Source organism: Oncorhynchus mykiss, chromosome 10, assembly GCF_057628025.1.
Source record: "Oncorhynchus mykiss isolate SJ-2025 chromosome 10, ASM5762802v1, whole genome shotgun sequence".
In the NCBI taxonomy this organism is placed as follows: Eukaryota; Metazoa; Chordata; class Actinopteri; order Salmoniformes; family Salmonidae; genus Oncorhynchus; species Oncorhynchus mykiss.
The window spans coordinates 54,536,383-54,551,116 of NC_143031.1; the positions used below are offsets into that span (position 1 = coordinate 54,536,383).

Sequence of the window (14,734 nt, forward strand, 5' to 3'; positions counted from 1 at the left end):
AGATTGAGGAGACTGAAACGAAAACAAATTCTTAAAGTACTTTGCTTCCTCTTTTCAAAATATTGTTTGGTGAATCATAGGTAACAAGTTTCAGTAAAAAAATGATAGTCTATGTTGAAGATGAAAAAATAATTTGGAGCATTTTTTTCCCAAATTCCATCCAGTTCTCTTTATTTAATATATTACACTTAATCTTTGAATAAGTTCCATTTCCTTTTGTTTTTCCTCTAATGTATTCTGTGCCTCTATGGCATATTTTTCATTACTTTCTATCTGTACCATTAGTCCCTCTATTTACTTTGTTAATATGAACTATTTTGATCTAAAAATGTGTACTGAAATGCATGGCCTCTAAAGGCACATTTGAAAGTGTCCCATACCATAAGGGGATGTTATGTCGGAAAAAGTCCGTTATAAATTATTCTATCCTGGTTAAAAACAAAAATTTCAATATCCTCGCCCATGTGGAAATTCTGTAAGAGTAATGTATATGCCAATTATTTGATGGTCCGACCGCATTCTGTCCCCTATCCACAGTTTTTTTTTTTTACTTTTGGTGCCAGCGAGAATGACAAAGTAGTCAAGACGACTAATTTGACTGAGCATCTGCCATGTATATCTTACTAGGTCAGGATATTTAAGTCTCCATATATCCACTAGTTCCAATATATCCATGATATTTGTGATTACCTTATTAAGTGCATAAGGGTGATAGTTCGTAGTGTGATTTCCTTTACGGTCCATTTAATAAAAAATTATTATTTAACCAGGCAAGTCAGTTAAGAACAAATTCTTATTTACAATGACAGCCTACCGGGGAACAGTGAGTTAACTGGCTTGTTCAGGGGAAGAATGACAGATTTTTACCTTATCAGCTCAGGGATTCGATCCAGCAAGTTTTTGGTTACTGGCCCAACGCTCTGACCACTAGGCTACCTGCTGCCCCAAATTAAGGTATGTAAAACCGCATTATCTCCCACCATAAAAATAGTGTATTGCTTGTAGTCTTGAAACATTATTATATATACTGTAGTTTCAAAGTGGCGCGGATCATCATTATTTGGACCGTATAGATTAATTAGATGAATATGTTTATGGTCCAATAACATATTTAAAATAATCCATCTACGTTGCGGATCTGTTTGAACAGTTTGCACATTCTGAAAAAAATATTGTTAATTAATATCAACACCCCTTTTGAGTTTCTTTGCCCATCGGAGAAGTTTATTTCGCCCCCAGTCCTTTTTCCACACAACTACATCTAAAATTGTTAAATACATTTCCTGTAAACAATAGATATTATATTCCTTCTCTTTAGCCAGGTAAATACTGATTGTCTTTTCTTATTTTCTTATTATCTGCTAAGCCATAACTAGCTATACTTATCTCACCATTAAATAAATCATAATACAGATTTACAAAGCATGTTTCTAGCACTCAAGCCCGCTTTGCAATGGTACAACAGCACAGTATTTTTGCATTATTTATTAACTGATTATGCACACTCACGCTTCATTTGCTCACACACACACACACACACACACACACACACACACACACACACACACACACACACACACACACACACACACACACACACACACACACACACACACACACACACACACACACAATAATTTGTGGCATACAGCAAGTCAGCCACCAGGGGGAGACTCATCGAGGCCTGGTGACAGACGGTGTGTACATCACGAGGCGATGGCTCCATCTTCTGGACATGCCAGGTCTCGACGGGTTCTCCAGCCAGGACTAATGGGAGCTGATTGGGAGTTGGTGTGTAATCAAGGGCTGATTGCACACCAGCTGTGCAAGGCCCATAAAGCTGCCAGAAGGGCAGCACACAGGAGGAGAGTGGGGGGGAAGAAAGGACTCCTGTATAGTTGGGGATGGTTACAGAGGTAACAGGAGTGAGTGCAGTTTTGATCCTGGCAGGATACAGCAAGACCTGGAGCCCAGAAGACGGTATCCCGTAGAGGGTCTCATGGGGGAGACCTATCCTATCCTTTTCTTTTTGATTTATTATTTAAATAAACACCCTTGAAACTGAGCTAATCCTACTCTGTCAGTGTCTGATCTGTGTAAACATCTTGACCAAACCCCCTGGTCTGCCACATATCATATATCCTGATGCCTAGTCAATTTAGCCCTATACAAAGAGTGAGTTTCAAAAGTATTGGGACAGTTACAAAGTCCTGAATGAATCATGAATAATGATGAGTGAGAAAAATATTTATGCCTCTAACTTTCTCACTCATTATTCACAATTCATTCAGGATTATCCATAAATAGGGTAGCACCCACAGTAATGCAGAAGTGTTTTGAAACATTCTGACCATGCATTTTTTTGGGACACAAAATAATCTGAAACACAACCAAAACAAACAGCAAATGCATCCAACAGAGTCGCAAGCTTGATGTAGTCATTGCGTGCTATGAAAATGGGACCAAATGCTTAACGTTTTACTACTGTAATACACGCAAGTGAATTTGTCCCAATACTTTTGGTCTTCTAAAATGGGGGGGGGGGAGACTATGTACAAAAAGGGCTGAAATTTCTAAACAGTTCACCTGATATGGGTGACAATACCCTCAGATTTAAACTGACAGTCTGCACTTTAACCTCACAGTCAGTCACTGTATCATTTCAAATCCAAAGTGCTGGAGTACAGAACCAAAACAACATCAAATGTGTCACTGTCCCAATACTTTTGGAGCTCGATGTATCTACTCCTACCACTCCCAACACATTGTAAATATGGCATTGTAGATATGGTACTGGTACTGACCCTGTATATAGCTTACTTGCTTCCTCGTGTTCTAATTTCTATTTCTCGTCATTTTTTATTCTACTTTATACATTTTATAGTACTATTGATATTGATTACTGCATTGTTGCGAAAGAGCTTGCAAGAAAGGCATTTCACTGTATTTATGCACGTGACAATAAAACATGAACATTGAAAACATCAAACAAGAAATGACAAACCGACAATATCTACCGAGATAAGTGAGTAACAGGACGCTGGCCAGAGCATTTTATCCAGAGCTCATGTGTCCCCCTCATCCTCGCTGGAAACGAGCCCAAGCTCCCTGTCCTTGTGCTGGCGTCGCTCTCTACCCAGCTCCCTCTGGATACGCTCTAACTCACTCAACTGTACATGCACACACTGAAGGTGCAGGGCCCGTCTCTGACGGAGCAGCCTGAAAGGAAACGGGTTCATGTCGCTGAATGCAATGGTTGTCAGTCTCCTGTGGAGGGAAGGAAAAAGCAGTGTGTGATTTGTGTGTATCAGTTGTATATTTTGATGCTTATGTTGTCACACACTATAAGTATATAGAAGTATTTTCAGTCCTGTTGACAAGTGTTGACAAATTCATGGGAATTGTATTAAAATCGTTTTGGGGAGAAGAACAGTCTCTATAACCAGGTTTCCATCCAACCATTTAATGCGGATTAATTACCTGAGGCATACTTGAGAGAATGGCGCCGAAGGAGATGGCTGCTGTTTGATGATCCAGTATCCAATTATGCTACTGTGTATGTTTTTTAGCGTTATTCGTAACTTATTTGTACATAATGTTTCTGCCACCGTGTCTTATGACCGAAAAGAGCTTCTAGATATCAGGACAGCAATACCCACCCATACCGGAGGAATACTTTTTCTTCAACGAGTCGAATGGGAAGGATTTACTTCAGATGCCCGACAAGGCCCTCATCCCCGTCATTCGCAGGAGAAAGAGACGGCGGTATCGAGGACGAAGTTCCAGGTAAGGTCCAGGTCTTGTAAGGATCTTGTAAGGATCTGTCGCCGAGAGGGTAATCTACCTTTACCATCAGTTCTATTAGCCAACGATAATAAAATAGACAAACTACATTCACGTATATCCTACCAAAGGGACGTTAAAAACTGTAATATTTTATGTTTCACCGAGTCGTGGCTTAACGACGACATGAATAACATACAACTGGCAGGTTTTAAGCTTTTTCAGCAGGATAGAACAGCGGCCTCTGGTAAGACAAGGGGTGGCGGTTTATGTATATTTGTAAACAACAGCTGGTGCACAAAATCTAAGGAAGTCTCAAGGTTTTGCTCAACTGAGGTAGAGTATCTCATGATAAGCTGTAGCAAGAGAGTATGTACATACCCCAACCAGAAGCCATGGATTACAGGCAACATCCGCACTGAGCAAAAGGGTAGAGCTGCCGCTTTCAAGTAGCCCTGAAGTTTATAATCCCGTTATGCCCTCCGACGAACCATTAACTTTTTATGGCTGCAGGGGCAGTACTGAGTAGCTTGGATGAAAGGTGCCCATATCAAATGGCCTGCTCCTCAGTCATAGTTGCTAATATTTGCATATTATTATTAGAATTGGATAGAAAACACTCTGACGTTTCTAAAACTGTTTGAATGATGTTTGTGAGTATAACAGAACTCATATTGGCAGGCAAAATCCTGAGTTGAAATCAAAACAGGAAGTCAGAAATCTGAGTTTGTATGTATTCACCAGAGTCCCCAATGAAATCCCCTTGAGATATGAATGTTGTTGCACTGCCTAGGGGTTCCACTAGATGTCAACCATCAATAGAAATTATAATGAGGCTTCTATATTGTTGTGGGAGTGAATGAGAGCAGAATATATCAGATGTCCATCAAGCAGCCATTTTGTGATCGTGCTTTTTCCTCATGGTAGTCACTTGCGTTCCATTGCTCACGAAGACAAGAAGGAATCCTCCGGTTGGAACTTTATTGAAGCTATATGTTAAAAACATCCTAATGATTGATTCTGTACTTAGTTTGAAATGTTTCTTCGACCGATAATATATATTTTTGACGTTTTGTCAAATATAACGTTGACCAGAATTAGCGCTTGGATATGTATACCAAACGCGCTAACAAAAGAAGGTATTTGGACATAAATAACGGACATTTTCGAACAAAACAAACTTGTGGATCTGGGATTCCTGTAGTGCTTTCTGATGTAGATCATCAAAGGTAAAGGAACCATCTTTGCGGCTGTGGTGGTTTTACTTTTGAGCGCCGTCTCAGATTATTGCATGCATGTCTTTTTCCGTAAAGTTAAAAAAAAATCTGACACAGCGGTTGCATTAAGGAGAGGCGCTCAGAGCCCAAACCAGCCAGAGAAATATCCGCCATGTTGGGTCGTCAACATTAGTCATAAATAGCATTATAAATATTCACTTACCTTTGATGATCTTCATCAGAATGCACTCCCAGGAATCGTAGTTCCACAATAAATGCTTGTTTTGTTCGATAATGTCCATCATTTATGTTCATTTATGTCCAATAGCTTATTTTGTTAGGGTGTTTGGTAAACAAATCCAAAATCGCGTTCAGGTCCAGTCGGACAAAAAGTTCAAAAAGTTATATTACAGGTCGAAGAAACTTGTCAAACTAAGTATAGAATCAATCTTTAGGATGTTATTATCATAACTGTTCAATAATTTTCCAACCGGAGAATTCCATTGTCTGTAGAAAAGCAATGGAACAAGAGATACCTCTCATGTGAAATGCGCATTACTGAGAACGAGGCTGCTGGCAGACCTCTTAGTCAAACAGCTTCCATCCGGCCCCCTTCACACGAGAAGCCTGAAACAACGTTCTAAAGACAGTTGACATCTAGTGGAAGCCTTAGGAAGTGCAAAATAACACATATCCCACTGTGAATTTGATAGGGGCTGAGTTCAAAAACTACAAACCTCAGATTTCCCACTTCCTGTTTGGATTTTTTCTTAGATTTTTGCCTGCCATATGAGTTCTGTTATACTCACAGACATAATTCAAACAATTTTAGAAACATCAGAGTGTTTTCTATCCAATACTAATAATAATATGCATATGTTAGCATTTGGGACTGAGTAGGAGGCAGTTCACTCTGGGAACGATATTCATCCAAAAGTGAAAAAAATCCCAAAGAAGATTTATCTGTACCAATTCAGTTTGATGGAAACACACCTCTGGTGGGAAAATGTGCACATTATTTTTAGAATAGTCGCACGGAAATCTGCCGCCAAATGGATGGTAACCTAGCTACTGAGATTACAAATAAAAGAAAAATGACTGCCAAATAAATTTGTCATCACAAGGCAATTAACATTGTATATTGTTGCACTACTGCAGTTGGTTTAATTGCCATCAATCAGATTGTCCTTCATTAGATCTATAGAAGAGCTTAGGGGATAACATATCTTACCTGCTGTCTGTGATGGTTCTGGTGATGAAACGGAGGTACTGGTAGATATCCACACTATGATGAATCTTCAGAATGTCCTCTTCTGTGTATTTGAAGAGCGCCAATGCATAGCGAAATATCACCTGTAAAAATATGTGATAAAATATTATGTCCATTAAGTAGTAATGTTTCTTGCTACTATGACAATAGTGAATGTGTACAGGATAGTCAAGGTCATTTGTAAAGTGACTATGCGTAGATAATAAACAGTGAGTAGCAGCAGTGTAAAAACAAAGGAGGGGGGTTTCAATGTAAATAGTCCGGGTGGCCATTTTATTAATTGTTCAGCAGTCTTATGGCTTGGGGGTAGAAGCTGTTAAGGAGCCTTTTAGACCTAGACTTGGTCGCTCCGGTACCGCTTGCTGTGCGTTAGCAGAGAGAACAGTCTATGATTTGGGTGACTGGAGTCATTGACAAATTTTTGGGGCCTTCCCCTGACACCGCCTAGTATATAGGTCCTGGATGTCAGGAAGCTTGACCCCAGTGAATTACATAATCCTTTTTGTTTTTTGGATATAAGTGCTTCCTTTATTACTGATAAATAAACTAAACACTTGAGTAAATGAGGGATACAAAGTATATTGAAAGCAGGTGTGGTTCCAAAGTGAATTAAGCAATTAAAACATCCCATCATGTATAAAAATGCCCAGTTGCCCATTATTTTGCCTACCATAGCTAGAAGAGATCTTAGTGACTTTGAAAGAGGGGTCTCAAAGGAGCATAGGGGGTTTAAAGTGTGTGTGTGTGTGTGTGTGTGTGTGTGTGTGTGTGTGTGTGTGTGTGTGTGTGTGTGTGTGTGTGTGTGTGTGTGTGTGTGTGTGTGTGTGTGTGTGTGTGTGTGTGTGTCAGTCACCAGATCTCAACCCAATTAAACACATGGGAGATTTTGGAGTGGCACCTGAGACAGCGTTTTTCACCATTATCAACAAAACACCAAATTATGGAATTTATCATGGAAGAATGGAGTCGCATCCCTCAAATAGAGTTCCAGTTGTAGAATCTCTGCCAAGACACATTGAAACGGTTCTGATGGCTTGTGTTGACCCAATGCCATATTAAGACACTTTATGTTCGTGTTTCCTTTAGTTTGGCAGTTGCCTGTATATTTAAATGACTTATTGTCATTTCTCAGTACTACCATAGAGACCCATTCTGGAAATATGTCTAAAACACCAAACAACCACTCTCATCCGACTATTATTGCAATGGTATTCCTCTCTGAAGAATTTGACTCAATTACCTTTATGAAAAGTAACTTTAATATGGTACAATCCACATATCAAAACATCAATATCACTGAAATATACGTCCAAAACCTGTCATCTGTAACCTGTAGCCTAAAAACCCTAACCCCTTCCTCAAGCCCCATTGACCTTGGTGCCCTCGTACAGGAAGGCGTCCCAAATTCTGAGCAGGACGTCACTGGTCAGCCTCTCCACAAACGCAGCTAGGAACCAGTCGGAGGTGACCAGGGACACGTCCACTCCGTGACAGTGGAAATGGGCTGTTAGTCTCGGCATCTTCTCTGCCATGAAGTCCTTGAGCACGCGCTGCTCCACCTGAGATTAAGACACAAGATGGGTTAAACAAACCTTTCTGTCCCACCACAGTCTAAACCCAGTTCACGCTCCCTATTAGTGGGTGAACAACCAACACAGGGTTCTACACTAACTTTTTCCACTGGTGGCACCAGAACATTATTTGGTCACACCAATTTTGCTATATATTTTTGTAGTCCTGCATTCCATACAGAACCAGGCTAATAATTTAAATGAGCATGCCCTTGTGTTCTTACATTGATTTGGATAGATTTACTGTAACAGCAAAGAAAATAGTTAAAATAAAGTGCAAAATGTATTTTTTTGCCATGTTCTTTTCTGCAAAATCCTTTAGAGGGCAGAATAAAAAATAAAATAAAGATTATTGATACCAAAACGATACCATGACAAAAAATATATATACTGTATAATATAGCGGAGGACTGATTTTCATTTTTTCTCTCTCAAAATCACACTTTTTAAAATAGGAAACAACAAAATTGGATGTTCCAAGTCCACCACAATGTTTAAACTACATCTGGGGACCATTTTTTAGGTCTGGAAAAAAATCACTTTTTTTTTGCATGTAGTTACCCTTTAATTCAGGTGAGAACCAGCCAGACAGTTTGGTTTTCTGTGTTTCTGTAGCCCACTTGTGATGGAGTTTTAAAAACAAAATGGGCACTGGATTGATGCAAATAATCATGATTCTGTTACTTTGTAGTTACCTTTTAATTGACTTTCCATCTACCCAAAAACAGTGGTAGTGGTAAAAGAATAATGCATTTTTTAATAGGCCTACCCAATGGCATTATGCATTGACATTCACATCATTTTTTACATTCTAAAATATGACAGAATAATGTGGGCATTAACTGGCTAAATAGACAGCATGCTCCCGACACAAACACACTAATGAAGTCTGTCCATGTGTAGCTAGTCAGTCTTGACATTTGAGATGTTGAAGAGTTAAGCCGGGTGTACATTACACGACTACTGATTCCAAGATGGCATAGCAGTAGGACGTCTGTTTGTCTTGTCCCCCCCCATCCGTCCCATGTATATATACTTTTCTTTGCATATATTTTTTATATTTCCGTCTACGGACTGAACCTGCTCTCCTCCTTCTCGCCTCATCCAATGTGGTACCGATCTGCTATTGTTTACACTTGTTGTTTACACTAGAACCTATTGTTTACACTAGAACCGGAACCCCCATCAGAAGCTAGCCAGCTAACTAGCTACTAGCTACTAGCCAGTTAACCACTTTTAGCGGTCATCATTAACTCGGACATCAGCCAGCCTTAGCCCGGGCAATTCCTGCCAGTCTGCACAGGCGATATCAACCCAGAGCACATCACACTGCTTTTTCTCTACCACATCTCCAGATTCCTACAGCAAGCTCTGAACCTTTACACCGGATCATCACAGCTAGCTAGCTGCTATCCGAGTGGCTACTCCTGGCTAATGTCTCTGTCCCAAAGAAAGCACCAGTTAGGCCTAGCTTGAGGCTAACTCCAGGCTATCTCCCGGCTAGCTGAAGAGGTCCACCAGCCAATTCTTGGGCTACAATACCTGTTTGCCAATTGGCCTGGACCCTTTTACTGCCAACACGGAGCCCCGCCGATCCATCACGACAGGTGTGCCGATGTAACCATCTGAAGGGGTTTCAACAGGCTGTCCCGTTGCAACGTCCCCCAAAGGCCCATCTGCTAGCCTGCTAGCTGTCTGAATCGCCGTGTCTCCAGCTCGCCTAGCTACTCACTGGACACTATGATCACTCAGCTACACATGCCTCTCCCTAATGTCAATATGCCTCGTCTATTGCTGTTTTGGTAAGTGATTATTGTCTTATTTCACTGTAGAGCCTCCAGCCCTGCTGAATATGCCTTAGCTAGCCCTTTTGTTCCACCCCCCCACACATGTGGTGACCTCACCTGGCTTAAATGGTGCCTCTAGAGACAAAACCTCTCTCATCATCACTCAATGCCTAAGGTTTACCTCCACTGTATTCACATCCTACCATACCCTTGTCTGTACATTATGCCTTAAATCTATTCTTCCGCACCCAGAAATCTGCTTCTTTTACTCTCTGCTCGGGAACACACTAGACGACCAGTTCTTATAGTGTTTAGCCCTTATCCTACTCCTCCTCTGTTCCTCTGGTGATGTAGAGGTTAACCCAGGCCCTGTAGTGCCTACAGTGGGGAGAACAAGTATTTGATACACTGCCGATTTTGCAGGTTTTCCTACTTACAAAGCATGTAGAGGTCTGTAATGTTTATCATAGATACACTTCAACTGTGAGAGACGGAATCTAAAACAAAAATCCGGAAAATCACATTGTATGATTTTTAAGTAATTCATTTATATTTTATTGCATGACATAAGTATTTGATCACCTACCAACCAGTAAGAATTCCGGCTCTCACAGACCTGTTAGTTTTTCTTTGAGAAGCCCTCCTGTTCTCCACTCATTACCTGTATTAACTGCACCTGTCCACACACTTAATCAAACAGACTCCAACCTCTCCACAATGGCCAAGACCAAAGAGCTGTTTAAGGACATCGGGGATAAATTGTAGACCTGCACAAGGCTGGGATGGGCTACAGGACAATAGGCAAGCAGCTTGGTGAGAAGGCAACAACTGTTGGCGCAATTATTAGAAAATGGAAGAAGTTCAAGATGACGGTCAATCACCCTCAGTCTGGGGCTCCATGCAAGATCTCACCTTGTGGGGCATCAATGATCATGAGGAAGGTGAGGGTTCAGCCCAGAACTACACTGCAGGACCTGGTCAATGACCTGAAGACAGCTGGGACCACAGTCTCAAAGAAAACCATTAGTAACACACTACGCTGTCATGGATTAAAATCCTGCAGCGCACGCAAGGTCCCCCTGCTCAAGCCAGTGCATGTCCAGGCCCGTCTGAAGTTTGCCAATGACCATCTGGATGATCCAGAGGAGGAATGGGAGAAGGTCATGTGGTCTGATGAGACAAAAATATAGCTTTTTGGTCTAAACTCCACTCACCTTGTTTGGAGGAAGAAGGAAGAGTACAACCCTAAGAACACCATCCCAACCGTGAAGCATGGAGGTGGAAACATCCTTCTTTGGGATGCTTTTCTGCAAAGGGGACAGGACGACTGCACCGTATTGAGGGGAGGATGGATGGGGCCATGTATCGCGAGATCTTGGCCAACAACCTCCTTCTCTCAGTAAGAGCATTGAAGATGGGTCATGGCTGGGTCTTTCAGCATGACAATGACCCAAAACACACAGCCAGGGCAACTAAGGAGTGGCTCTGTAAAGAAGCATCTCAAGGTCCTAGAGTGGCCTAGCCAGTCTCCAGGCCTGAACCCAATAGAAAATCTTTGGAGGGAGCTGAAAGTCCGTATTGCCCAGCGACAGCCCCGAAACCCGAAGGATCTGGAGAAGGTCTGTATGGAGGAGTGGGCCAAAATCCCTGCTGCAGTGTGTGCAAACCTGTTTACGAACTACAGGAAACGTGTGATCTCTGTAATTGCAAACAAAGGTTTCTGTACCAAATATTAAATTCTGCTTTTCTGATGTATCAAATACTTATGTCATGCAGTAAAATGCTAATTAATTACTTAAAAATCATACCATGTGATTTTCTGGATTTTTGTTTTAGATTCCGTCTCTCACAGTTGAAGTGTACCTATAATAAAACATTACAGACCTCTACATGCTTTGTAAGTAGGAAAACCTGCAAAATTGGCAGTGTATCAAATACTTGTTCTCCCCACTGTAACTCCACTCCCATTCCCCAGGCACTCTAATTTGTTGACTTCTGTAACTGTAAAAGCCTTGGTTTCATGAATGTTAACATTAGAGCCTACTCCCTAAGTTTGTTTCATTCACTGCTTTAGCACACTCCGCCAACCTGGATGTCCTAGCCATGTCTGAATCCTAGATTAGGAAGGCCACGAAAAATCCTGAAATTTCCATCCCTAACTATAACATTTTCCGACAAGATAGAACTGCCAAAGGGGGCGGAGTTGCAATTTACTGCAGAGATAGCCTGCAGAGTTCTGTCATACTATCCAGGTCTGTGCCCAAACAATTCAAGCTTCTACGTTTTAAAACCCACCTTTCCAGAAACAAGTCTGTCACTATTGCCGCTTGTTATAGACCCCCTTCAGCCCCTAGCTGTGCCCTGGACACCATATGTGAATTGATTGTCCCCATCTATCTTCAGAGTTCGTACTGTTAGGTGACCTAAACTGGAACATGCTTAACACCCCAGCCGTCCTACAATCTAAGCTAGATGCCCTCAATCTCATATAAATGATCAAGGAACCTACTAGGTACAACCCTAAATCCATAGCCATGGGCATCGTCTTAGATATCACCCTGACCAACTTGCCCTCTAAATACACCTCCGCTGTCTACAACCAGGATCTCAGCGATCATTGCCTCATTTTCTGTGTGCGAAATAGGGGCGCGATCAAACAACCACCCCTCATCACTGTCAAACACTCCCTAAAACACTTCAGCGAGCAGGCCTTTCTAGTCGACCTGGCCCGGGTATCCTGGAAGGATATAGACCTCATCACGTCAGGATTCCTGGTTGCTCTTTCAAAGTGCATTCCCCACCATCTTAAATAAGCGTGCGCCATTACAAAAATGTAGAACTAAGAACAGATATAGCCCTTCGTTCACCCCAGACTTGACTGCCCTTGACCAGCACAAAAACATCCTGTGGCGTTCTGCATTAACATCGAAAAGCCCTCGCGATATGCACATTTTCAGGGAAGTCAGGAACCAATATACTCACTCTGTTAGGAAAGCTAAGCTTTTTCAAAACATAAATTTTCATCCTGTAGCACTAATTCCAAAAAGTTTTGGGACACTGTAAAGTCCATGGAAAATAAGAGCACCTCCTCCCAGCTGCCCACTGCCCTGAGGAGAGGAAACATTGTCACCACCGATAAATCTACGAAAATCGATCATTTCAATTAGCATTTTTCTATGGCTGGCCATGCTTTCCACCTGGCTACCCCTACCCTGGCCAACATCTCAGCACCCTTCGCAGCAAGGTTCTAAATGATATCATAACCTCCATCGATAAAAGACAGTACTGGGCAGCCGTCTTCATTGACCTGGCCAAGGCTTTCGACTCTGTCAATCACTGCATTCTTATCGGCAGACTCAATAGCCTTGGCTTCTCGAATGACTGCTTCGCCTGGTTCACCAACTACTTCTCAGCCAGAGTTCAGTGTGTCAAATCGGAGGGGCTGTTGTCCGGACCTCTGGCAGTTTCTATGGGGGTGCCACAGGGTTTAATTCTCAGGCCGAGTCTTTTCTCTGTATATTTCAATGATGTCGCTCTTGCTGCTTGTGATTCTCTGATCCACCTCTTCACAGACGACACCATTCTGTATACATCTGGCCCTTCTTTGGACACTGTGCTAACAAACCTCCAAACGAGCTTCAATGCCATATAACAGTCCTTCCGTGGCCTCCAACTGCTTTTAAATGCAAGTAAAACTAAGTGCATGCTCTTCAACCGATCGCTGCCCGCACCCTCCTGCCCGACTAGCATCACTACTCTGGACGGTTCTGACTTAGAATACGTGGACAACTACAAATACCTAGGTGTCTGGTTAGACGGTAAACTCTCCTTCCAGACTCACATTAAGCATCTCCAATCCAAAATTACATGTAGAATCGGCTTCCTATTTCGCAAACAAAACCTCCTTCACTCATGCTGCCAGTCAAACCCTCGTAAAACTGACTATCCTACCAATCCTCGACTTCGGTGATGTCATTTACAAAATAGCCTCCAACGTTCTACTCAGCAAACTGGATGTAGTCTATCACAATGCCATCCGTTTTGTCACCAAAGCCCCATATACTACCCACCAATGGGACCTGTATGCTCTCGTTTGCTGGACCTCACTACATATTCTTCGCCAAACCCACTGGCTCCAGGTCATCTATAAGTCTATGCTAGGTAAAGCCCCGCCTTATCTCAGCTCACTGGTCACATAGCGTCAACCACCTGTAGCACCCGCTCCAGCAGGTATATTTCACTGGTCATCCCCAAAGCCAAAACTTATTTTGGCCGCCTTTCCTTCCAGTTCTCTGCTGCCAATGACTGGAATGAATTGCAAAAATCACTGAGTCTGGAGTCTTATATCTCCCTCTCTAACTTTTAAGCATCAGCTGTCAGAGCACCTTATCGATCACTGTACCTGTACAATACCAATCTGTAAATAGCACACCCAACTACCTCACCCCCATATTGTTACTTATCCTCTTGCTCTTTTGCACCCCAGTATCTCTACGTGCACTTCATCATCTGCACATCTATCACTCCAGTGTTAATGCTAAATTGTAATTATTTCGCGTCCATGGACTATTTATTGCATTTCCTCCCTACTCTTCTACATTTGCACACACTGTACATAGATTTTTCTATTGTGTTATTGACTGTACGTTTGTTTATGTGTAACTCTGTGTTGTTGTTTTAGTCGCACTGCTTTGCTTTATCTTGGGCAGGTTGCAGTTGTAAATGAGAACTTGTTCTCAACTGGCCTACCTGGTTAAATAAAGGTGAAATTAAAAATTTAAAACAACTTTCAAAATGGCTGAGCCTCTCACATTAAACCACCACCTTTTCTGTAGTTTTTTTTGTCTTTCCAACGTAGTGGTGCGCACACTTAACGATGTGGCACAGACGGGGGTCACACACTACAAGATTCTTCACTTCGTGAGGATTGTCAATACCACACTGTCTAGCAAAAACAATGTGATTAGATTGAACATACTGTAGCTACAACAAGCTGCAAGCTTATAAACGTTTTCAGTCAGACATTCACGCTTGCCATAGAGTTGAAATGTCTACCCAACATTTAGAATTTAATAACATTGCTTGTTCAAATCAGAGCTGCAACTA

The 14,734-nt window shown here is 41.8% G+C and overlaps 1 protein-coding gene across 4 annotated transcripts in view; it reads right to left on the minus strand.

Moving 5' to 3' along the window:
• Positions 1–1,202: 1,202 nt before the first annotated feature.
• LOC110534268 (TBC1 domain family member 2A) overlaps positions 1,203–14,734 on the minus strand; it is a 29,506-nt gene continuing 15,974 nt past the window's right edge. For 3 of the 4 annotated variants that reach the window (XM_090187126.1, XM_090187124.1, XM_021619023.3), the window contains exons 11-13: positions 7,644–7,829; positions 6,232–6,353; positions 1,203–3,267 (exon numbers count right to left, since the gene is read on the minus strand). In XM_090187126.1, the coding sequence (XP_090043252.1) occupies positions 3,066–3,267; positions 6,232–6,353; positions 7,644–7,829 (510 nt within the window). In that variant the 3' untranslated portion in view covers positions 1,203–3,065. Of the gene's footprint in view, positions 3,268–3,612; positions 3,822–6,231; positions 6,354–7,643; positions 7,830–14,734 lie in introns of those variants that run through there. The other variant, XM_090187125.1, reaches the window with a different exon arrangement.